This window comes from Rhipicephalus microplus, chromosome X (assembly GCF_043290135.1).
Source record: "Rhipicephalus microplus isolate Deutch F79 chromosome X, USDA_Rmic, whole genome shotgun sequence".
Classification (NCBI taxonomy): Eukaryota; Metazoa; Arthropoda; class Arachnida; order Ixodida; family Ixodidae; genus Rhipicephalus; species Rhipicephalus microplus.
In genome coordinates, this window is record NC_134710.1 from 62,732,466 (window position 1) to 62,757,624 (window position 25,159).

Here is a 25,159-nt window from a genome sequence, read left to right on the forward strand (position 1 = left end):
GGAAGAGCTGCACGCAGTGTCCAAACAGAGACCACCACCGCAGCCATGTTGTGCAATTGGGTAGAAGCCAACAAACCGCAAAGGATTGAAGAAATGGGTGAAAAGTTAGCCACACTTCCAAAAGAGCACAGGACAAAAACTCACTCATGAGTGACTCACCGAGACTCACTACAACTCGGATGGGCTGTGAGTCTGAGTGAGTCCGGGCGGGCAATATTTTGGTGAGTTTGAGTCTGAGTGAGTTTGGTTGAGGAAATTTTTAGTGAGCCAGAGTATGAGTGAGTCTGGTTGAAGAAAATATTGCCGAGTCTAAGTCCGAGTGAGCCTTCAGAGCAGAATATATTTCTTGAGTGAGTCAGAGTGAGCTCCAATGACTAGTGTGGGCTTATGAGGACGAGTGATTCGTATATGTGGTCACTTGCTTTGCTAAACTTATTCTAAAGAGCATACACTAACTAACCCAACTACCATGTTTTTTTATGCATTTCACAGACACTAATGCCTCTTCTAGCCAGACATAAATCTATTAGTCTAAAGCAGGCGTGTAGTCAGACATTTTTTTTTTTGGGGGGGGGGGGGGGGGCACCTCCTTAATTTTGGATGCGGCACCCCCTTGAAATGGTCATTTTTTGTTCTCTATGCCATGGCGAAAAAAAATAAGGGGGAGGGGGGCACGACGAGCACAGTGTGCCACCCCCTGGCTAGACCCCTGGTCTAAAGAGACATGCTTTAAATAATTACATAAAGTAACAGCAATATTCAGTGAGTTTCCTCTCACATACATTGAACTATTAAGGGTATCCTGAAACAACAAGAAGAGAGAATAATTTTAAGTACAAGTATGGCCATTTGGACCTCATAAAGAAACTTCATATATTACTTAATGCAGTTTTCTCACACCATGACAAGAATGAATTTATCAAACTGTTTCTTCATGGGTATGTTGAAAGCACAGACGCTTAATTTTTAAAATATATTTTAAAATATAAATGTCACCGTTCAATTGCATTATAATATGGCAATCAGTATACAGTTGAACCCCTTTATAAAAGACACTGATATAAGAGACAAATGTGCATAAGAGACACTTGTGTGCCTACAGTAAAACACGAGTTGATAAGAAATTAAATACATGGTACCCTGCTTATAACAGACATCTGATATAAAAGACAGAAATTGCTGCCTAGGGCATGCCTCTTATAAAGGGGTTTAACTACTGTTCACACTGTTAACCCCAAATGCCCGTGCTGTGATGTGCCTTAAGTGTTTTGAAGCGGTTGCTACAATTTTTCTGCACTGTACAGCAGATAGCTAATGATGCTTGTCACGATAGGATTGTGCATAAAAAGAGGTAATCGAATCGTAAATTTGTCAGTGGCCACCATCATGTCTCCATGCACTTCCAATACTCATTCATGTAAGCATTACTCCATGTTTGTAATCACACTGTGACTCATAACCCTTGGAAGACCTGTCTTTGCCACAGAAAGGCACAGCACAGCATAGTGTGGGCATACTGCTTATGTGCCAGTGATCACTACTAGACAGTTGGTCTCCGCAAACTAAAATGACAATCTTTTTGACACAGCATGGCATTAAACACAGTGCATATTGATCAAAGATGCAGTTGAATTTCCCATAACAAAAACTGATACACAGCGAGGAAGTGCATTCCATACCATTTCATTAAACCGTAATTCTTGGAGCCCATTGGCAACGTTTCCACACATAAGGTCGCACGCAAAATATTGCTTTTTGCCATCTGATGTTTATTTATCTTTTATTTGTCGGAAAGAACAGGTGTGTGTACATGCAAAGCAGGAGAATTTATATGTAACAAAACTGCAGTGATAATTTTCTTTGCTCTAACTCAAGAAAAAAACATACTTTTCAAGGCTGCTAAAATTAGAAAATGTGAACGGCTCGTTACTTCATGGATTTCATTAAATTGGGGTTCATTATATTAAGGTTACACTACTTACTGCACATGCACACACACACACACAGATCTGTGTGCCCCCTCCCCACCCTACAATAAAGTCCTGCTATGCCTCTGCAATGTCGAAGTAAATCAGCCTCTATAAATATACAACATTTCTCCTTCAACACACATGAATGTGACCCATATGTCTACTAAAATAGATCATTTATATCATCACTGGTTGTCGTAAATTAGCAACTGCATATTCAACCCGGTAGATGCTGTTAGATTTCAAAATGGCCCTCAGCTTGCAGACCATCTAGACCTGTTTCCACTTCGATTAGAATTATATGCCACCACATAAGCATGAATGAAACAGACCCTCTAATTGTACTGTCAATAATCTTGCACAATGCTGCTACCATGGTCCTTTTGTTAAGGCTGCCAAAGTGCAGATGTGGCATGCTGTCATTTCATTAAAGGTACCTCGAAACAGTTTTTTGACATCATCAATAATCATCATCATCATCACACGATTAATCATCAGACCATTCACACCACAAATTTAGTGACATGCTGTGTACCAAGGCCGCTATGGACAATTATGTCATACCCTCCTTCGCACCTCTGCCTGGCTTCCTCAACTCATGAGGCACACTGTCAAGGATAGGGATCGCACAGCTCTAATGAGTGCACTCAATTTTTTCAAGCTTTTACCAGTCTAGACCTCCGAGATCACATGCCGACAGGTTGTGCGCAGTCTCGGAGGCTATCACATAGTGCACCCAGCAGCCCGCACGCTGTCTGGCAACAGAGACGAATATCGCGGAGTGGTTCATATCTGCTCCGACAGGTGCTTTCACCCTACCACCCAATCTTACTTCTGCCCATTCTACAGCCCATGACAGCCAATCAGATCAGCAGCCACAGTGATGTCAAATGGGTGTGAATGGGCAGTTGAAAACGTTTGGCCGAGTCGGAACGATCCGCACCAATCTGCAGCGATTTGCAGTTTTAAAGCGTTGTAATAAATTACACAATTTACGCAGTGAGATCAAACCGGTCTCTAAATAACCCTTGGGACTTGGTCTACGGGGGCCCCCCAATGCGCTTTTACAAAATCATCAAAACCGTTTCAGGGTCCCTTTAACTCAAAAAGCATACTGGAAAACTTTGTTCAAGAAAATTTTGGGGTTCCCTAATCAAGCCATGGCAGATCCGGAGGTTCATGACCTAATTCAGTGTCACTGCTCCAAACTGAGTCACCAACAAAAAGTTTGCCCAGACACACTTAGTGTTCACTGTTCTAGCAACATTTACCAGTGTAAGAAAAAGTTTCTGCTTTAAGTGGCAAATGACTCACGAGGAAGTGGTGTTCCAAAGTGCACAGGATCATAGCTGATAAGCTTGTTCTTCAGGGAACGTCTACCAACACCTCGTGCTCCAACAAGCACAAGTGTCTTACGCTCAAATGGTGGCATCCGAGCAACCTCTTCATACAGTAGCAGCTCAGCTTTTTCAAACTCTGAATTAGACAAAAGAAGTAAGATCACAAAAATGTTCAGCATATAACAACATATTAGAGCTTTAAGCAAGCACCTTTTACAAAATCTTATGGCTTGAACTGCTTACAGTAGAAGGTACAATGAATTTAAAAGGACATTAAAGAGAAAAGCTACTTCACTCGTAGGAGTAAGCTAAACTCCAAAATATAGCAAAAGTGCTACTCTCGCCATGAGAAGGCACTTGGTAAGACGCAAGCACTAGGATGACTACCTTCTCACCTAAGGAGGTGGGTAGTGCGCCCTCGTTTTTATGCACAGATGTCCACCATAACTGCGAGAACACGCTCTAATAAGACCTTCGCAGGACAACATACACCACTTTTTTTGCGACAGACACTTTTGGAATAGCCTCTGCCAATGGCAAATGCACAAGTTGCATTGCTTATGTCCAAATGCTAAAGCAAAGAGCTGTGCTCATGCTCCTGACTGGTCTTGCTATATCAAGTAACACTCATCAGGAAGTGAACATTGATGCCAGTTGCCCTAGTTTTCCATGACTGACTCTGTGGCCCCTTGGCAGCATAGCCACAAAAGATCTTTTCCCGAGTAGTACACCTTCTACATAGTATTGACCTTCGACATAAGAATCAGACGTCTGGTGCAATAAAACAACCAGTGCTTGAGTAATGTGCAGCAATAGCTGATGCAGCCCTTTCATTCTGGGAACTTGAACCTGTGTTGGCTGGTACTCCTCTGATTGCTGAACAGAAACTACAACATACCGTATTTACTCGCATAACTTGCGCACTTTTTTATGCGATGTTGGGGCCCCAAGAAGCGGGTGCAAAAATTACGTGGAGATTTCGCAAGGGCGTAAGTGGGAGTACGAAATATTCTGTCACAGTCCTAATGTGTGCAATATATACGTCTAAAAAAATTGGAGCAGAAACGAAATGTACTTGTTAATTTAGAATATTTAGCACGTACTTTAACCAGTCACATCTGGTCACACTCGATCTAGTGGGAATCATTGATCGCGAAGTGCAAGTGGGAGTTATCGTCCCAGTCGCTGCCACTGGCCTCCCAAAGTGCATCGTCCTCAGTTTTGTCAAGTGCGTTCGAATGCCCCATTTTTTTTAAGCTCTTCACAACAATAGTGTGAGACACTAGGTCTCACAACACGGCGGTACCGGGTGACTTAAGCCTTCGCACATAATTTAAAAGGCCTTCTTCAGTAGCAGGAAACTTGCATTAAAAAACGCGCCGTTCTCTGATTTCTTGTGTACCAATCATATCGATCATCACACGTTGAAGTACGTCACCTTGAAGTGCTTTGCAGAGGCACGGTTCCCGTTTTCTTCTGCAAAATTTACAACAGCGAGCTTCAATTTCACCGTATATATATTTACTGCAGCATATCGCAAGGAAGCCATAAAACGCATTGGCCGTATGGCAAAACCTAAAGTTCGGAAATTGACCAAGCGTGCGTTCCAGTGCAGACGCAGAGAACAAGGGGAACGGTTGGTGCGACAGGCCTTAGGGCTTGCATGCCTCCGATGCAGAAAGTTGTCCGTGCCGTCACGCGAGCGTGCATTCTCGAGGTGGTAGAGATAGAGAGATGGGAAGCAAACGCTGGAGTAGTTCAGCCGACCATCTGCAGCTAGGTTTGAGTGTTCGGGTATTCTAGGAACCCTAGTTCAGGAGAAGTCCTCGGAAGAATGGACTATGTACTCACAGCCTGTTTGACTGCGCTTGACTGCTCGGCAAGGTGCGCGCCCGTCCGAAGCATTGGAAAGTCTCTTCGTGCCAGCGAGGTGGCTCGGGTGGGTCGGAGAGCGCAAAATATGCAAGTAAACATCTTTTTTTTTTTGCAAACCTGGCAAAATAATAGGGATGTTCAAATTATGTGTGGGTGCAAATTATGTGAGTAAATACGGTAATAGTTGCATCACTTTAATGCTAATTGCTTTCAATTTTTACCTCCCCTCTCCCTCCTCAATAAAAAAAGTAAGCTACTTAAAGGTGCTCTTTCAGATCCTAGAATAGTAGTTCCACAGCTAAAGTAATAAATTCAACCTACACCATATCCTGATGCTTTAAATAACTTTCTTGCTTCAAGCATGAGTTCAGTGAGATGAAGTGCACTTGCACATGTTAAAAAGACACTAAAAACTAAAGCGACCTTTCCTATATTAGTAACTACAATTTCACAATACTGAAAGCACCAGTCTTTCCACGATAAAATGCCTTGTAACCTAGAAAGTAAGCAAAAAAAAAAGTACAGGTGGCGACAGCACCTTGCACTTCCATCACCAGCTCGCTGCGACATCACAAATTTTGATGGCACCTGCTTGGGCCTACGTAATGACTTGTTGTCAAGAATAACTTATACACACGTCAGACAGGCACTTAGAAGGACTTTCAAACAATAGTCCATTCACTTAATGCTCAAGTCCACGCTGCTACATAGATATTTTCAAAGGATGTTAAGTCTATTGAGTCAATGGAACACCCTAGAACTCTATCAAAACCTTGGTGGCCATAGAGCAATAGAATCAGAAACAATGCAAACGTGCTTTCTTGTTCATGTGCTTGTACTGATTACGGAGACTAAAAAAGAATAGAGCTGTGTGAATTGCAAAAGTTTGGTTATGAAGCGAATTCAAATATTGAAAAGTGAGTGTGACTCGAATCAAATATTTGTCGAATATTTCGAGAACATTTTTTTGAATACCTCAAAGTGAAATTGTAGGGAAAAAAAAGTTGGAGAGGATTCCCAAGTATATTCTTACGAGATGGCAACATGAAAGGTTCCTTTTGACTAGGTTGATGAAGCACTGGTGGGCTGGTACTTCGTAGTCATCTTATTAATAATGAGGCAATGCAGAGACCGAATTCTACTTATGTACATGATCTGGTACAACCAAAGTGCTGTCAACAACACTTTACATGTGAAAGGCAAAGATGCTCTTTTCTTGGCCTCTCCCTCTCTTTTAACTTTTATGGAAGGCCAATTGATGTGATGGACAAGAGTGTGTTCCCTTTGAATCTGGAGTTCCAAATCCACCTCAGAGGTGTTAATATATAAGAGAACAACTGAAGTTATGGATCCGAAAATCTCCGGCACCCAAATTTTTTAACTTCCTTCCCAAATTTCAGGTTCAAAACAGCATTATTGAGCCCTCACTTTTGCCCCATTCACCATCTCCATGTTGGAACCAGTATTTCCTTGAGTCAATACATTTGACACAGTAGCAAAGCCTGATAGGCAGCTTTGCCCCAATATGAGAGCATAATGCTATGAACCATATTAGAAATCTGAAGGGGCCGGAGACTACTGCCAATCTGACGTTGACTTTATTTGTTTTCAGAAAAATTGAACAGTAAAATTCTGCTGCAAAATGAAATGAATAGCAAATACTATTAGAAAAATATTAGAAACGTTGAATATTTGTACACTCCTAAAGGAAGTTGAAACCAGAAAAATAGTACTGTCAAACTCCGCTACAACAAATGCCAGTTCAGGGAAATTTCTGCTACAACGAAAAATTCATGATTCCCTGTCAGCAGTTCATAGGAGTCAATGCATAAATATTGTCGCCACAACGAACCCTTTTTCTTCGATCTTCCCGCTTTAATGAAATTTTACGATGCAAGTCCAGGCTCAGATACTTATCGCTATGCAGTAAACCCAATTTTTAACATTTTGATGCATTTTCAGAGCCTGAAAATGTGTCAACGAAGTAAAAAACATGCATTCGCATCATAACAACCGCCGCTATACCGCCGCTGTTCATTCAAGGGACCAAAGCTGTTCAGCAAGTAGGGGCGCTGCCATTTCTCGATAGCAATGGCAATGAGACTGCCCTGCTTTTGTTTTACCACTGGCTTGCTTTTGACCCACAGACGGTCTGAAGCTGAAACGTAACTTGGAAGTGTGGCGGTTTGGGCTAGTTGGTATGACATGACGACAGTTATAGCACGAGAACAGAATGACCACAAATTCCAGGCTCCTTCTTGTCTCTTGGCCGTCGTTCTGTTCTCGCACTTATAACTATCGCCGAAGTTGAAGCTCAGCTCATGGTTTCCTGATAAAAATGGCATAGAATAATGCAAAAGTCGCGGCTTCACAATACCCTGCCTCCATCTCGGCGTTGGATACTTTTGACAGCGGACAACTGCTGGTGTTAACGTGTTAATGCAACTGTTTGGTTTGTTCACGAAAGCGGTTTTAGGCATTGTTTCAGCGTGCTTTTCACTATGGCCTCGCTATGCATGGGTGAGAATCATGTCGTGATGCTGCTGGGAAAGAATAAAAAGCAGTGGACATTTTTTGAGTTTTGAGAATAAACGTTCCTTTGTTTTGCTAGCTCAGATCAGCTATATTTTTTTCAACTTCACTACAAAGAAATTTTTGCTTCAACAAAATTTTTTCCCGCCCCATCAGTTTCGTTGTAGCGGGGTTTAGACTGATTGTATAAATGTTATTAATCAGTGTCAGTGAACAGGCTTTTCTCTTTTTTTGTTTACATCTACAAAACAAGCTCACAAATACATGCAGACTGCCACGGCAATCATGTTTCATGAATACCACAATGTGACGCGTCGTGCAGACACTCCATTTTGCAAAACAATGCCCACACCCCTCTTCAACGTCTGTGCAATCCTCCTCATATGCAAAATATTGTAATTTTACCCATAGGCAATAACATCGGACCACGTAACAGTGTCTTACCACTGTGGTGATTTGAGTTTGGCCATGAATTTACCACACTTCGTCGCCACCCCGCTACAGGGAGCCTAGCGAAGCTCTGATAAGTGTGGCATGTGGACAAAGCCTAGCTCAGTCATTGGCTGCCTGCCAATGACATGATCCCTGACACTGTGTTGCCTTTCTGAAGCAGGCATGGTCACAACAGTGGGCTAATAGACCCACCCCTCTCTGCTGCTGAGAATGGCAGAAAGGCCAAACGAAAAACTGAAAGCAGCTGAAAGAAGGTTTTTCTATACCTTGCAACTTTCTTATTACTGTACAGCACTAATTCGCTAAATTTTTGTGACAACAAGCTCACATTGTACAAGTACACAGTTATAGTTTCATCCCACATTTTGGAACACAGGGTAATTTACTGGCCCTTTATTGAACTATTCCTGCCACTTGAAATATGCAAACTGCACACACTCTCAACAACAGTGGCAAGCCTGTGTTTAGAGAGCCATATGTGGCATCCACAATATCACTCCACAGTATTCTCAAGAGCTTAAAACCAAAACATAAATGTACAACAGCAAGTAAGCAAGTTATTTAAATGTTTTAAAAAAAGAACAGATATATTTGCACTTGTAAGTGCATTTACATTCCATAACCTTCGGCAACCCACAAACAAAAATGAAAACCTGCAGTGCCACAATTTTTATGAGAAATGCCTGATCCACTCAATGGCCATTCAAAACTGCAGTGTAGCAGCACTACAACTACAGTGAGTTAACAGTGTTCGGGCATTTTGAAGGCTATGGACAGGCTAGCGTTTCAAGAGTGCCCATGATACGTTGTGTTCTCAGAGATGAATGTACTAATTACCATCAGCAGTTTCCGAAAATTTTGTAGAACCATTGCCGCCAAAATATGCAATATCACTGACATTCACATGCTGTAGTTTCGGCACAAAATTCTACACGAAACTTCGACTTTAACTTGCTCTTCTAATAATCAACAGATGATGGCCAAATTTATGACAACAGAGTTCTGAAAAAATAATTTATCCATCCAAACTAATTTAGCGCTTACTAGGGGTCCTCTTGAGTGGCAGGTCGACATTTTACACTGCACGTAAGGTAAAAAAAAATGTTAGATGAGCAAACTTACCTGCCGATGCCTTGCTTTCATACATAGTTTTTCTCTTCTTCTTTGTAATCTTTGTGCCACACATTTCTGAAGAACAAAATAACAGCATAACATCAAACCTGCAGTCCTTTCCACATTGCTGTCCTCTGTGTACACAGATGAAATGATACAAGTTACAAAAATTTTACAATAGGAAAAGTACAGGAATTTCTTCATTTTTCATATTTGCAAAGAGGTAGCTGTCAACACAGTACTTGCAAATATGTGGCTTGAATTGAGCTAGAGCACAGTACATAACTAATAGCATTACCATTTATTGTAATCAGTTCAAAACACATGCGATGTGCAGATTGGTCACACGGCAAGAGCGGAACAGTTCTGTCATGCTACGGATGGCACTGACTAGCACTCCGATATGCACATAAAATATCCAATAAGTCCGCAATCCTTTTGAGGCAGAGGGCCAAGTTGCATGAAACCGACGTGGCCGAGGGATGATTGGCAGATAAAAGGGGGGTGACGGCGGAGAGGGGGTGTGAAGGGCTTTGCAGGAAGAGAAAAAATTAAGCGAATTGACAATTTAAGAAACTGGATTATAATTCATGTTTAATATTAGCAAGCATGGCACAAAGTTTCAATCAAATAGGTAACAAGCGCAAATACCACTTTTAGGAAAGAACTGACATGTCGGCCATTATACAAGAAGTGATAAGGCAAAGAGTTCGACATCGTGCCAAGGGCCACAGGTTGACGACCCCTGTAATAAGCAGTCGAGGAGACGACTGGTGTCATAGCTCAAGGGAGTGTAATCTGAAGGTTGCAAGTTCAGTCACTACCTGCGGCAAGTTACGGTGCGAATGCACTTAAAACAGTGTATGTGACATCTCCTATACTTTCCTAGGCCTTATTATCTGCCGATGTTCACTGAGAACTACGAAAGTACAGTAAAAATTCCTCTACACTTTTTTTATATAGTTTAATTGCTTTTATCACAAAACGTGTCCTGTGTTCATGTTTTCTTGAGTGCCGTGTAAGTCACGCCCCCTACACAAAGCACGAACACCAACTTGCCCAACTTTTCATTATACTTCACATTATATTCACAAGGTGTGGGTTTTACCTTCTAACTGAGTAACACAGTTAACGTATGATACAAAGCAGTAACTAGCACATACTTGTCTTTGTTGCATAGTCATACTCTGGCCGCACAAATGCTCGTCTCCGTTCCTCAAGTTCTTGAGATGGAATAAGGCCTGCTGGACCTGAGGCAGAGACCCTCCTGGCCTGCACAAATAAAGAATGAAAGTCACTCAATGCTAATGTAGCGAAACGCCTTGAAATCAAACCAAAAATAAAAAAACATGGCTGATCCTTCTTTTTAAGAACCGGTATACAGTCGAACACCGCTACAACGAACGCCGCTTCAACGAAAAATTCCCGATTCCCCATCAGCAGTCTATAGGAGTCAATGCATAAATATTGTCACCACAATGAACACTTTTTCTTCCGTCTTGCCGCTTCAATGAAATTTTACGATGCAATTCCAAACTCAGATACTTACTTTTATGCAGTAAACCCAATCTTTAACATTTTGATTCAGAGCCCGAAAATGTGTCAATGAAGTCTAAAACGCGGCGCGTTGGTACCACCAGAAACGGCCCCTGTTTAGCAAGCATGGGCACCGCCATCGCTCAATAGCGATGGCCATGAGACTGCCCTGCTTTTGTCACTGGCTTGCTCTTGAGCAGCAGACAATCCGAAGCTGAAGCTCAGTTGCTCCATTCACGATTTCCTTCACATAGCTGCTGGGTGCAACGGTGGAACGATGCCTTTTACGATTCCGATGCTTATCATTATGTTCGCGCTTAGCCAGTGTGGTAACCAATCAGAGCGGCTGTTCGTCTGCATTATCGACAAAATCAGCTAGCCACGAGTAATGGATGATAAGAATGGCATAAAGTATTGCAAAAGTCACCGCTCCACGATACCCTGCCCCCACTCAGCGTTGTCGGATGCTTATGACGACGGACAGCTGGTGGCGTTAACCTGTTAATGCAACTGTTTGGTTTGTTCAGGAAGGCGGTTTTAGGCATTGTTTCAGCATGCTTTTCACTATGACATTCCTATGCATGGGTGAGAATCACGTCGTGACGCTGCTGGGAAAGAATAGGAACCAGTGGACATTTTTTGAATTTTGTGAATAAACGTTCTTTTGTTTTGCTAGCTCAAATCAACCATATTGAATTTCAATTTCTTCTTCTGTTGCACTTAGGTCCATCCATTATGGCTACTTACTTCTCAACAGATCATCTCAATTGCTTTATTTCACCTGTCTCCCGCTCTGCGATTCATATTAACGCAAGAAGCATCCGTAAACACTTCGATGACATACAGCTTCTTCTCTCTGCACTTCACAATCCGTTTTCACTTATCGGTATCTCTGATACCTGGCTTAGCGATGATGACAAAAATTTGTTTGGTCTCCCCTCATACAAGTCTGAATACTCGCATAGGCCTAGCAGCAATCATGGAGGTGTTGCTGTTTATATTAAATCGAACATTCACTACATACGACGACATGACATTGAGTTAAATGTAACTGGCTGCAAAAGTGTTTGGGTACAACTTAACCACGATTTTCTTAATCTAGACAGCAAGAGCTTCATCTTTGGATGCATTTATCGATCTCCATCCTCATCGGTCATAAATTTCTGTGAAGCCCTTCATAAAGTATTATACACACTACCTCTTAGACATACAAATGTAGTGATTATAGGTGATTTCAACATTGATATACTTGATCTATCTTCTTCTAGTTCTTTGAATTACTCCAGTGTTTATCAGAATTTTGGCTATGAATGTTTAATCTCTCTTCCCACACGCTGCATGAATGGCGCAAGTACCTTGATCGACCATGCACTTTCTAATTTATCACAAGCGCCGGATGCAGGGGTTCTTAATGTCGACATCACTGACCATTACCTGATTTTTCTGTGCTTCAACTGTATCTCTTCACCGACTAGCATATCTTACACCAGGTGTGTTCTAGACACAGAATCGTTCATTGATTATATCATGAACACTGATTGGTCATCAGCAATACACTTGGTTGATCCATAATTTGCATATTTGCATAGTTTTTATCCATATTATTGTCACACATTCAGCGTCATACTGAGGTTCGCAAATGTAAAAAAACTTACGCCAGTCCTCAAAACCCTTGGGTTACTGAAAAATTACTGAAGGAGCTGAGAGCCAAGGAGAACCTTTATAGAAAAACAAAACGGAAGCCTTTCAATTTAAAATTACTTGTGCGTTACAAAAAATTCTGCAATGCCCTTAAATTGCGTCTGAAAAATGCAAAAAAGATTTATTATGAACGAAAAATTGAAGATGCCGCTTCAAATGGTGAGAAAAAAATGGGAAATCGTCAACTCATTCCTGAACAGGAATGAAAGGCATTCTGGCATCACTACTACTCAGTATAAAAACGTTACGTGTGATACCCTGTTAGAAATTGTGGAGGCCTTCAGTAACTACTTTTTTAACTCTGAGGTCATCCCCAATGCTGACTATCATCTTCCCCTTTCTCGTATGTCACAATCTTTCTTCTTATTTCCTACCACATATTATGAAGTACACGATGTCATTCGTCACCTGAACACAACAAGTGCGGGCCCTGATGGTATTCACCCAACCCACGTAAAAATGATTACTCATGTTGTTTCTGATATTTTGGCATCCATCATCAACCTAGCTTTCAAAACTGATAGTTGGATATCAGTTGGATATCCAACTATCGACTCATTTGCATAATACCATTTCTCAGTAATATATTCGAAAAATTGCTCGAAATTCGTCTGACGAAATACCTCAATAAGTTTCAGATTTTATCTCTTTCCCAATTTGGTTTTCGCGAAGCATATTCCACCAACCTCGCTTTGTTATCTTAAACTGAAACGTTGAAGAAAGCAATCGATGGAGGCTACTACGCAGGTTCCGTTTTTGTAGATTTCACCAAAGCATTCGACACTATCAACCACCACATTCTTTTTATGAAGCTTGAAGCAATAGGCGTAACTGGTCCAGCACTATAATTAATGAAAAACTACCTACTCAATAGAAGCCAAGTTGTCAGTCTGTCTGGTCATAATTCTATACCTAAAGTAACAAATATAGGAGTACCTCAAGGTTCTATTCTCGGCCTACTTCTTTTCATTATTTACATAAATGATTTGCCATCTTGCCTTGCCAGCTCAGAATGCTTATTGTATGCAGACGACACAACAATTGTGAACACTGGTAAATGCCTCCAATCTCTGACACAGAAACTAAATCATGACCTTTCAGGCTTGGCTGCGTGGTGTATCCATAATAAATTACAAATAAATCCCACCAAAACGAAATTCGTTGTTTTCCACTCTCGCCAACGTGAACATAATTATATCCCGCCAATATTCCTAAATAAATTCGCAATTGAAGCAGACGATGAGGCGACGTTCTAGGGAATTAGACTGGACCGTCATTTGAAATTTCAGTCGCATGTTGCATACCTGCGAAAAAAAATGGCTTACGGCATACATGTGTTCTAATTAAATCCCGTGATATATTTTCCAAACCCACATTACTTTCATTGTACTTTGTTTGGCTCACATGTACTCAGAAGCCTTGACTACCGATTTCAAGTGTTCTCTAACCATGCAGAAAACATTTTGCAAAGGCCCTTAAATGCTCTGACCATAGTTATCCATTTGAAATGAATAATGCAAGCACTTATGGCTTACGAAAGGCAACAGCATATTGCCTGGCACTGCATAATGTGTGCAAAGCTCCAGCTGGGTAGCGTCAGCAAAGGGTCAACGTTTCGTTGGTGCGGAGAACTCCCAAGATTGTGTGCAAAGTAAAAACCACAATATTGTGTGCAAAGTAAAAGCTGCTTCAGTAATGAAAAATCTCTATAAAGCAAAGCAGCGTCGAGCAAGATTGAGCCATTCTTGTCTCAATATTTTGAAACTGAAACTACTACCTGCTAAAACAGTAGTTCAGTGCTTCATTTTGACTATTAATTCATGGCAGCACAATTGTTTTTCTTAAAGTCAGAAATGCTTTGGGGGCTACTCATTAAAGGAAAGACATACCTGCCACCAATTCGGGTCCTCCTGATTCAGCACTTGTAAAATGTCACCTTGCTTGAAGGCTAGCCCAATTTCCTTACATGGCAGCAGAGTATCCTTTGATGGGTCATACGTGTACAGTGCTTTCACGAAGCACTAAAAATGTAACCACAGTTCACATATTTCAAAAAGTGTTTCTACATCCACACATACTTTAATGACAGTAAAATGGCACAGCATACAATTTACATTTATTAACACAAAAGCATGTAATATTTATAGAGAATATGCTCATCAGCGTAAGCTTGATGCTGAAATATCAAAAGTAATCAAAATCACACTCAATTTGTAATGCTTAAAATTCTGCCCAAAAATGGCACCAGTAATACAATGAATATTGTGGGAATCATGTGCACTGGCTTTCTCAATATAATTCTGCATGTGGTTTCCACAATGTTTACATACATTTCTGAGAACTGCGGCTGATGCATGAAACTAAAGTGCTGGTTAATGCAGCCTGAAGGATATCACTTGAAATTCTAATGATAAATTCAAGAATTTAGTTTTTGTACTTATTTATACTATAGTAAAACTATTCCATAAATGGGAATTTCAATAAAAGATTATAGTTACTCATTTTTTTTAAAAACATGCCGCAATGTAAGGTTAACAGAAGTTAAAAGCATACCTGAAATGTTGGAAGGCTGTCATGGTAAGAGGGAAGTATCTTGAATGCAACACTTCCTTGAGCCTTTTTCAGTTGCAGCTGTAGCTGTTCAGGTGTGTGGACTGGTATGCCATTCACTTCCAGAATTGTATCTCCAATATGCAGCAGTCCTAAAGTAAAATAATAAATTAGACAGAGCACAGAAGCAAATTGAGTCAATATGTATCAATAAATGGATCTGTAAAGATGTCCTTTCAAGTGAAGTGCTCAAGGATGTAAAAATTACGTGTTCTATTACAAATATATGTTTCACAATAAAAAAGTGCCATGACATTTTACCATTGTTATGCAGATGAAATTATCTAGACACAATATGAAATAAGCGTACATTTTCCATCTGGAAAAACTAACTTGTTCTATCATAAGCATATGAATCCAGACATTTCTAGATATAGGAAGTAACAATATCAAACAAAAGAGTGCAAACATTTAAAGATTGCACAAAGAAAACTTAGAGCACACTCAAGCTTTGGCTTCAAGAGTGCAATATGATAGCATTATCAAGATCGCCTTATAATTTGCTCGTCTTGCTTCGCTTCTTGGTCTACACCTACACGATGGTGTGAGGAAAGGAACGTCTGTGCATGTAACCACTGCAAACTCTCCTATGGTGCCTACTGCAATTACAGTTGAAAACTAGGAATTACATGTCTCTAAGTCAATATGTGCATTTGCGTAGTTCCAGACTTTATTAATGCTGTGACTAATGAAGATGATTATGGCACATTGTGGCTCAGCCCTTTGCAATGGTACCGAGCATTTATTCAGTAATTCACATCGTGTGACACATGGCGTGACTCTACGCTTTTGCCATTCAATATTTCACCGGCTAATGTGACCTCTTAGCCAACACGACTCTATAGAGCCTTTTTCCAAGGTGATTTCAAGCACCAACATGGCTCTGTCATGGAATAGCCAACTTAAATTCATAATACCTCAATTCAGCTCAAAACCTAATTTGCATTGTTTTCATCTACTCGAATTTCTCGCTGCCAAACGACATCACCGACCCAACTTTTCTTTATTTGGCCGAGATCTTTACTGCTGTTTCCTGAAAATCAACAAAATATTTTGGGAAATGAAAGAATGCTAACCAATGTGGCTGATTCAGAACACTGAGGATTAATAAGAAACAGTACAAAACACTGTTACTATAAGTACGTTGTCTAAATAAGTATGTAAGCTCGTTGTTAGAAATAAAGAAACAGCCATGTAGCAGGTAAAAGCTTGGTTTGTAGCACACACAGGCTCCCAAAATTCAATCTGGCATATTATCATCACATACGTATACCATATTCCACTTCATTATGAATTTTCATCCAATAGCATTTGCATTATGAGCAGTATTCTCAACACAACTTAAGAAAGTGGGCTGTTGTACTATTAGAACAGCCCATTTAACATGTGAACTGAGAAGAGACCAAAAAGGTAACACATTTGATTTGATTTCAATTATTATCAGCTTGAAGCCCCAAAAGAATCACACAAAAAGCGTGGGGTAGTACTAACATGTAAGAGCATAGGCGTATCAGCCGGGGGGGCCGTTACTGAGAAAAGTTGGGGGGACTGGGCCTCCCCACTTTTGACAGTGGTCACTGTCAGCTGCACGCTGGAAAGACCAACAGTAATCGCTCAATCAACCGTATCACTCAATTATATTGTTACGAGGAAATAAAAATGTTACCAGGGATTGTTAAAATTTTTCCTAAATTTCTGCTGTGATGATTGTCCTTGAATTTTCTTTGCGATGCGGGCCACCTATGCGACTCTTTCTTGTACTGTAGCATTGCAAAGCGGGCTACAGTACAAGATGCGAAAGCGTCTTGTACTTGCTTTGTTATGGATGGGAACAAGCAATCATTTTATGGACTGGTCAGGGCATTTACTGATTCAGGAAAATTGTTTTCTTTCACCAAAAATGAATAGCGTCATTGCTGCTTTATCGAAGCCGCTGCGAGTCGATGATTGTGATGAATCTCTTCAAATGCTTTAGTTCTGCCGTACTAGAAGCACCACAAAAAGGTTTGTGCTTTAGTCTCTGATAAATCTGATCAGCCTTGCTTACGGTAAGTAAGAGCAATGGCAGCAGTTTGCAACGTGGTGAAGAATAAAGCAGTGGACACGAGTACAGTGGGCTCAGCTTCTCAGCTTACCCCGAAGTTTGAACCACAGGACCAGGAAGAAGGTGAAAGACCGTGTTTTTTTGCATGATGAAGGCCTATATAGGAGTCGGGCTAGTTAGTTTTCAGGGAACTTGATTTGTCTTTTACAGCTCAAAATACAACTTTGACAAAAAGAAGCACACACGTGCAGCGCTGCTTAGTTCTCTCTCTCTCAGCCAGGATGACCTCACAGAGATGTACTCGCGCACATACACTCCAAAAGGTTTTCCGGAGTAACACACACAAAAAACGCTATTTGCTCTTCCAAAAGACGAAATGTGCGCAAACGATTTCACACGGCACTGCAAAGAGGGGCACTTTTCTCCTTGTTGCATAAAGCACCCATTCTTCGGGGTAACTGCAGCAATGTTCGCGCCGTGTGCAAACGACTACTCAGCGCCTACACAAGCTTGTTTAATTAATCCCACCCAATTACACAGCGTGGTGTGGTGAAGTGGTTAGTATACGTGCATGCTGACTGAATGGTCGTGAGTTGAATGATTGATATGTGGGTTTAACGTCCCAAAACCACCATATGATCATGAGAGACGCCGTAGTTGAAGGCTACGGAAATTCGGACCACCTGGGGTTCTTCAACGTGCACCCAAATATAAGCACACGGGCCTAAAGCATTTTCGCCTAGAACGAAAATGCAGCCATCAAAAAGCTGATATATATATAAATATATATATTCTGACTAGTCAGGTCGCTTGTTTGCCCCCCCCCCCCCCACTCTCGAAATAGTTGGTACGCCACTGTGTAAGAGTGTTTGTTAGATGTGTAAATACATTTCCTATAGTGAATCTACACCAAATGCAAATGAAGTCATTATAACAGCAGCACTCAGAGTGTGAGTAGACACCTGCTTGTAAAGCATTATTTATCTTTTACGCAGTATTGTAACGTAAGTCATTTTCCTGGCTCTCACCTTGTCTGTCGATGATACCACCAGCAAGGATGCGGGCAATGATCAAGTTATCATTCTCCACTCGTACCGTTATGCCCTAAAAGCATTTTACAAAATATCTTAGTCAAGAACACTTTCTGAATGTCATGGAAAACAAACCATAGGTGTAGCAAGAGCTCACCAGAGGCTCGTCATCATTCTTTCTGATCCCCACCATTCTGATAGTGTCATTCAGTGTTTCAGGTGTCATTGCTGGCACTTCTTTCTCCAGAGGCAGTGGCTTGGCAGGTTCGTAGCTTTTTGTAGCTACAGCATCATGGGCATTGAGCAAAGCCTGTGATTAAAAGAGAAAATACTGAGAGAATGGCAGGCAACTTGAAAATAAAAAAAGGCTCACAGCAAAATGTTTCCGATTAGAACTCACATTTATGCAACAGTGCCACAGACTACAATGAACCAGACTTGACTTTCATTACACAGATCTCATCAGAACATTAAAAAATACTTCCGATTTATCCTATGCAGAGAACAAACGAGTTGAAATTCACATTGAAAAATAATAGCTTTTATTCACGTAAAATAGTTAAGAGACCAGAGTAAGCATTAGCAGTGCTAATGGGCACTGTGCAGACAACTGAAACAGCTGTGACCACGTTTGTACAGTAGCTGTGCTACTATCCCAAGCCCAGTTAAGTTCATCATTACTATTACGCAAATATTGTATTCAGCTTGAAACAATTCTGGTTTGCAAGCTCTTTGAACCATAAGGTCAGCGAACTCACTCAGATTCACTCTGACTCAGATCAAGCCGCAAGTCTGAGCGAGTCTAAGTAATATTTGTGTAGAATTTTGGTATGAGTGGGTCCAGTATAAGGGGTAAAAGGGCGTGGTACAGAGCATGCATAAGGCATTGTAACGCACAGCTCATCATTCCCCAGTACAACCAAAAAAAATCTAGTTGTGAAAAATGTTATTGAGTCTAAGCTCTAATAGGTCAGGTTGAGAAATGTTTTGACAAGACTGAGTCAGAGTGAGCTCAAAGCATAAAATATATGTTGCAGGTGAGTCTGAGCGAGCAGCACATTTTTTGCCGGCCTATGATCTTATCTACTCCACTTTGGCATTAATATGACAGCTCATATTAATACTCACGTCTGCTGCAATGCGCTAACGTTCGTACACAAGCTCAACATGTACTCATCTCTCGATAAGTATTCATCAGAGGCATGAGTTACAAATGGGGCAAACTATTTCACGGAAGGTTCTTAATAAAAATATACTGTGACTCTTTCAATAAAAATGTGCTTCCTCGATTGAAATGTATTGTTCAACTCATATTTTAAGGTATGAGATCGAACGGTGCCAAGTAGAGATATTGATGTTGAAGAGCATTGACAACATGACAAAAAAAGTGAATTATAGATTAATGGACTCACGAGTTCACTCTCTCAGACTCCCCAAGACTCGAATCGAGCCATGAGTTTCAGTCCTAGACAGCCTGAATGTGCAAGATTTTGGCGAGTTTGAGTCTGAGAGAGTTCCCTTGAGGGTAATTTTCTCAAGTCTGACCGAGTCCATGTGACTCCATAGGGCAAAACACACTTCATGAGCGAGTCTGAGTGAGCTCCACATTTTTTGACTGCATATGCTTGCAACCCACATTATCTGACACAATCGATGAGGATGAAGATAATGAGCAGGATGGCGCAGTTTTCACCTCCTAGAATAAAGGTTGTTACTTCATAACACGTGCATGTGTGTGGCTGCCAGTGACACTCCAGTATAAAAGCAAAAGCAATTTGTCAATATGCAGTTCTTTTTTTTTTACGATGTCACAGTCATAATTCAGAATAGCTAATCACAGTAACACTACAAATGAACCTTTCAAAACACCAAAGAGTACTTCTGTTATAGAAATACAAATTGTCATACTGAGAAGTGAGGACCACTAAGGATGCTGGCAAGTTCTTGGGTTTCACGACTAGTCACCCGTCGGCAAGCCTGGCAGACTTCCCGCAGAAGTTCTACATTGTTTGTAGAAACAGGCTTGAATGTTGTAGTTTTCTCCTCGAGGTGATCTTGAACCTATTAGCCAAAAATAGAACAGTGAGTGAAGTCATTCGTGTCACACAGCAATACCAGCTGAGATGCAAATGTTTTTATCTGAGCCTTAGTAACTTTTCAGATCAGAACATTATTTAAGATGCATCTATGTCAGCACTTTGAATCAAAATCCTGCCAGACAATCAGCGCTGTAAGTGAACTATTACACTACACTTTACCATTGTTGCTGAACACTACTAATATACCTGCTTCTACGGTGAAGATTGATAATAGTAGTCAAACAAAATAGTTGACTAACACAGAAAAACATTCTTAATTGGCCCACAAGGTGCTTTCTTCAAAACAAAATATAAGTTATTTCAATAGGAGCTTCATAAAATAAATTTTATACCTGTTACAGCTAGACATTTTTTGTGTCAAAACTAAGAAATACTAGAACAGTAGTGATACCTATTGCAACGGCAAGATGGAGCATAATATACGTCCCACTATTTTTTGGTATTTTGGCATTCAGGACGGCTAAACTTATTTCAGTCAAATTACGGCAATCAGTAAAACCAGTCAAATCTTTGCAATCAGTTGGCTGGTTCTACTGTTCTACTGTTTACTGTTGTCAGGAACATCTTGCAAAATATATGCATGCTGAGAAATATAGTTTAATCTATTATTATTATTATTATTATTATTATTATTATTATTATTATTATTATTATTATTATTATTATTCATAGACTATTTTATGACTCATGGAAAAAACAGACACAGCACAAAGAGTACGAGGATGAAGTGAAGAAATTAAGTGAAACACACGGGCACCCCTGTCGATCAGTTCATTTCTTCACTTCGTCCCTATACTCTTTGCGTCGTGTCTGTTTTTTCATTAGGTTTGAACCAACTAGCTTAGCAACAAGCCCTGTTGATTTATTTTATCTCAACTGTAGAACAAAGGCTTATCCTCCACTTCACCACATTATTTTAGAGCTCATTCTATTTATCCCAGCAAAACTTAATTTCGTCCCTGCACCTAACTTGCTGCTGTCCTCAGCTCCTTTTGCCATCTCTTGGTATCCATTCCTTTCCTTTAACTGACCACCGTCTGTCTGTCTTATGCATTATGTAGCAGATCCGCGTCATTTTTTTTTTTTCTTAATATCAACTTGAATATTATGTTATCCATTTGCTGTCTGTTGATGTTGTACTTACCTTCCATTCTACTGTTTGGATCATAGCATAGTTCTTAACTTTTCTTAAGCTCCTTTATTAAGTGAAGTTTCAACCTCATATGTTAGAACTAGAAGTACGCAATGATTCCATACTTTATGTTTCTAGAACAGCGGCAGATTGCCTGTTGTGATTTGGTGATGCCTACCATATGTGCTACAAGCCTATTCTTATCCTTCAGTGCATCCTCCCTTTATGAGTAGGTGAGTAGGCCTCCATATTAGTAAATGACCTTACTGGTCTTGTAAAGACTTCAAAGAATGGTCCCCAAGCGTAAATTATTGTACTTTTGCGAGGCTGTTAATGAATATTTTTCTCTTCAGCATATTCATTTTTAGCCTTTCTTTATAAATTTCGGCTTGTCTGCAATCATTTCTTGCAACTATAAATTGTATATAATATATTCTGGGCTTGAACACCAAGAAACGGTCGAAACTGTAAGTTAGGAATAAACATTTATTTCCTACCCATTAATCCTCTACATAACTTAGTCATCAATGACTTACACCTATCAACCTTGCCTATCAATAGCTGGGGAGTATCTAGCAGTGTACACCCCTATTACGTGAGCGGCATATGCGATGACTATGTGCATGCCAACTCAGCAAAACCACCCGAAATGTTCTAGACCATAAACCCTAATTAATAAAAGACATGCACTATTTACAAACACTGGAAGCCATTACTGAACACATCAATGAATCTATCCCACAAACTCATGTCTTGTCGAGGTGTAAGTGTGATCAACCAAACGAGGTGGGGTCCTCCCCTATCACTGCCAGCAGAGACAAGGCACCTGTTTTGGCTGTGAAAAAAATCAACAAAAAATGTATGGCATCACCGGGACCTTCCCAAGCAACCACCACACGTAACTGGATTCTGCAACTTCCCCGAAGAGCTCCAGGAAATCGAGCCGATCGGCAGCCACTGAAGAAAATTTCAAGATCGAAGGCTCAAGACACCCGACATTCGCAACCTAACGAAAAGACTCTTCTGTCTTCCTTTTCTTTTAAAAAAACATTGTCTTTTCATTTACCTTCTTTTTTCTCCCTTTTCTCATTTTATATTTTCTTCTTCCCCTTTTCTTTATCATGAAAATTATTTTGGCTTTTGCCTTATTCATGTATTCATTTATTTATTGGTACATCCATTATATGGGCCAGAGTACCTTTCAATTATTTATCTTTTTTTAACACCACAATAAATGTATTTATGTACCCCACCACAGCACTTGTGATTAGGGTCAATGTAGCTCATGTCTATAAGGCTCAAGTACTAAGACAAAACTTAACAGGAGCTGTGTTTTAACGAATCATGTCAAAATGTAAAATACCTTTCTCATGCTAACGAAGATGAACCAACTGAAAAAAAATGTGCCAAATGTGTGTTCTTCAAGAATCATCATCTTAGTAACTGAGTCACGGTTATACCATTATGAGCCTGTCTGAGTGGGTGTATATATGTATATACCCCCCCCCCCCCCCCGACACACACACACACACACTTATAATATTATTTAAATATTAAACATAGAGAATGACTGCACCTGCACCAAACAGGTCATAACAGGTGATTCCATGAGACCCTTGAGAAAGATAAGGTCAGTGTCTCGAGCACCGACACGCCCATTGAGGTCCTCAATGTTCTCCCTGACATGCTGAAATGCAGCTGAAAAAGAAAAAGATGGCCTTTGAAAACAAGAACACGAGATACTCGAAGATCACCAAAGGGAAGGTTGCCACAAAATTTATTATTCATTGCTGCGTGATTGATTGGCTGATTGATTGAATTTTACAGGTTTATCAGAATACTCGTAATCGGAGACAAAGGAAAAAACCATTCAAGAATGGCTTGAGGGGAGTCCACCTCCGTACAGGCAAAGACAACAGCTGAGGTACAAGTGTTCTGCTCATACTGAATTGGTACATACACTTTACGATAAACCACCTTAAACACAACATGTATAAACCATCAAAATGCACATCATTAGTCTTACCATACACAAAGCATCATGCATTTTCATACCTTGTATTCATATCAGTACAAAACTTCATCACAACTTTAGCAGAACAATGAACTGAAAACCAAGTTTCTTTTGACAAGCAGGGTTCCTATGGTATATCAATTTTCGATGGTACAGTTCGTCATTAGAAACTAGCATATTTCATTAAGAGGTACATTGACATACAAATTAAGTTGCCCGTTACGGGGAGGTGGGGCGGACATGTGCGCGCTCGCCCCCATTTTCCCGAACGCATGCCCTCGCAGCCCATATGGCTGCTTTTTGTTTTAGTCAAGGTATGTACATGTGCTATACTGAAATGAACCAGACATAAGTACACTTCGACGCCAGATTTTATTATTACGATGCCGGTGTGACCGGTCAGTTCCCTTCCAATGCCCTGTAAAAAAACAGGGGGTAGGGGGGGTGCTAGGTAAAACTACATAAGATATATTGATAATTGAGTTTCACGGTAGCCCTAAATAGTTTGCTGTAACTCTTGTTCAGGTACACAAAGAAACGTGAATGGCAAGCATTCGGTACTCGGTTCTCTCTCGACAGTGCTGCATAACCCAACGCTTCATGTGACACTGAACAGGAACATTACCCTCCGATTTCACCACGTCGGACGCAAGAAAAGAAGAGCGATAAACAAGAGAGGCGGCAAAGTTCGCAGTGTTTTGAGAAGGATCGGTTATCGGCTTATCGCACTTGCTCGCCATGACGTCACTGGCAGCGTCTGCTGGTGTGCGTTGGAACTACTGCGCATTCTGAAAGAATTGATTGATATGATTGATATGTGGGGTTTAACGTCCCAAAACCACTATATGATTATGAGAGACGCCGTAGTGGAGGGCTCCGGAAATTTAGACCACCTGGGGTTCTTTAACGTGCGCCCAAATCTGAGCACACGGGCCTACAACATTTCCGCCTCCATCGGAAATGCAGCCGCCGCAGCCGGGATTCGAACCCGCGCCCTGCGGGTCAGCAGCCGAGTACCTTAGCCACTAGACCACCGCGGCGGGGCCATTCTAAAAGAAGTAAATCCTTCAACCCATAAAGCTTCAAAACATATTTTTTTTTTTTTTTGAACCAGCATGTTTCAGACACGACGAAGCATCTTGAAATGCAAGACGTAGCACTGACGCATCGGCACCGAGTTTCTTCAGCGCGAAATTCAAGAATGAACTGCCTATTTTTCCGTCAAATTAAATGACACCTTTCATTTAAGATATAGTTTACCAGTTCAAAATTATCTACGGTTGTTTCTTATTGTTCCTTTAATGCCGTTTGATTACTACCTTCAGTCCTTGCAGGCGCAGCTGATCAGCGGGCTGTCCGGCAACGCTAGCGGTAGCTGATAAGCGTTTCACCGTCTGCGGCAGGCGTGTTCGCCCTTGCTACAGAAACGCAGTACGATGCACGCCCACAGGCAATCACTTGGCGGCGAAAGCATCGATGCTGTCTCCTGACATTTGAAAGCAGAACATCGGATACAGTCGTTCACGCGAGAAATGATGTCAACAGCGCTTTCGACACGTACGGAGAAACGATAGTAAGAAAACTGACGATGAAGACGACATGAAAACGAGCACTCGTCTTCGCGTCTTCTTTGCCATCGATGTTTCGTGTCTTTTCCTTGCGCTGGGGCGGCTACACATTCTAGCCACCCTTGTAGCACCGTTTCATAA

The 25,159-nt window shown here is 40.9% G+C and overlaps 1 protein-coding gene across 3 annotated transcripts in view; it reads right to left on the reverse strand.

The window, feature by feature from the left end:
• vari (MAGUK p55 subfamily member vari) overlaps positions 1-25,159 on the reverse strand; it is a 134,397-nt gene that overhangs the window by 19,599 nt on the left and 89,639 nt on the right. For all 3 annotated transcript variants that reach the window (XM_075876961.1, XM_037427244.2, XM_075876962.1), the window contains exons 2-10: positions 23,013-23,134; positions 20,114-20,266; positions 18,363-18,515; positions 18,203-18,278; positions 15,074-15,222; positions 14,410-14,541; positions 10,447-10,555; positions 9,293-9,358; positions 3,285-3,446 (exon numbers count right to left, since the gene is read on the reverse strand). In XM_075876961.1, coding sequence (XP_075733076.1) covers positions 3,285-3,446; positions 9,293-9,358; positions 10,447-10,555; positions 14,410-14,541; positions 15,074-15,222; positions 18,203-18,278; positions 18,363-18,515; positions 20,114-20,266; positions 23,013-23,134 — 1,122 coding nt within the window. The remainder of the gene's footprint in view (positions 1-3,284; positions 3,447-9,292; positions 9,359-10,446; positions 10,556-14,409; positions 14,542-15,073; positions 15,223-18,202; positions 18,279-18,362; positions 18,516-20,113; positions 20,267-23,012; positions 23,135-25,159) is intronic.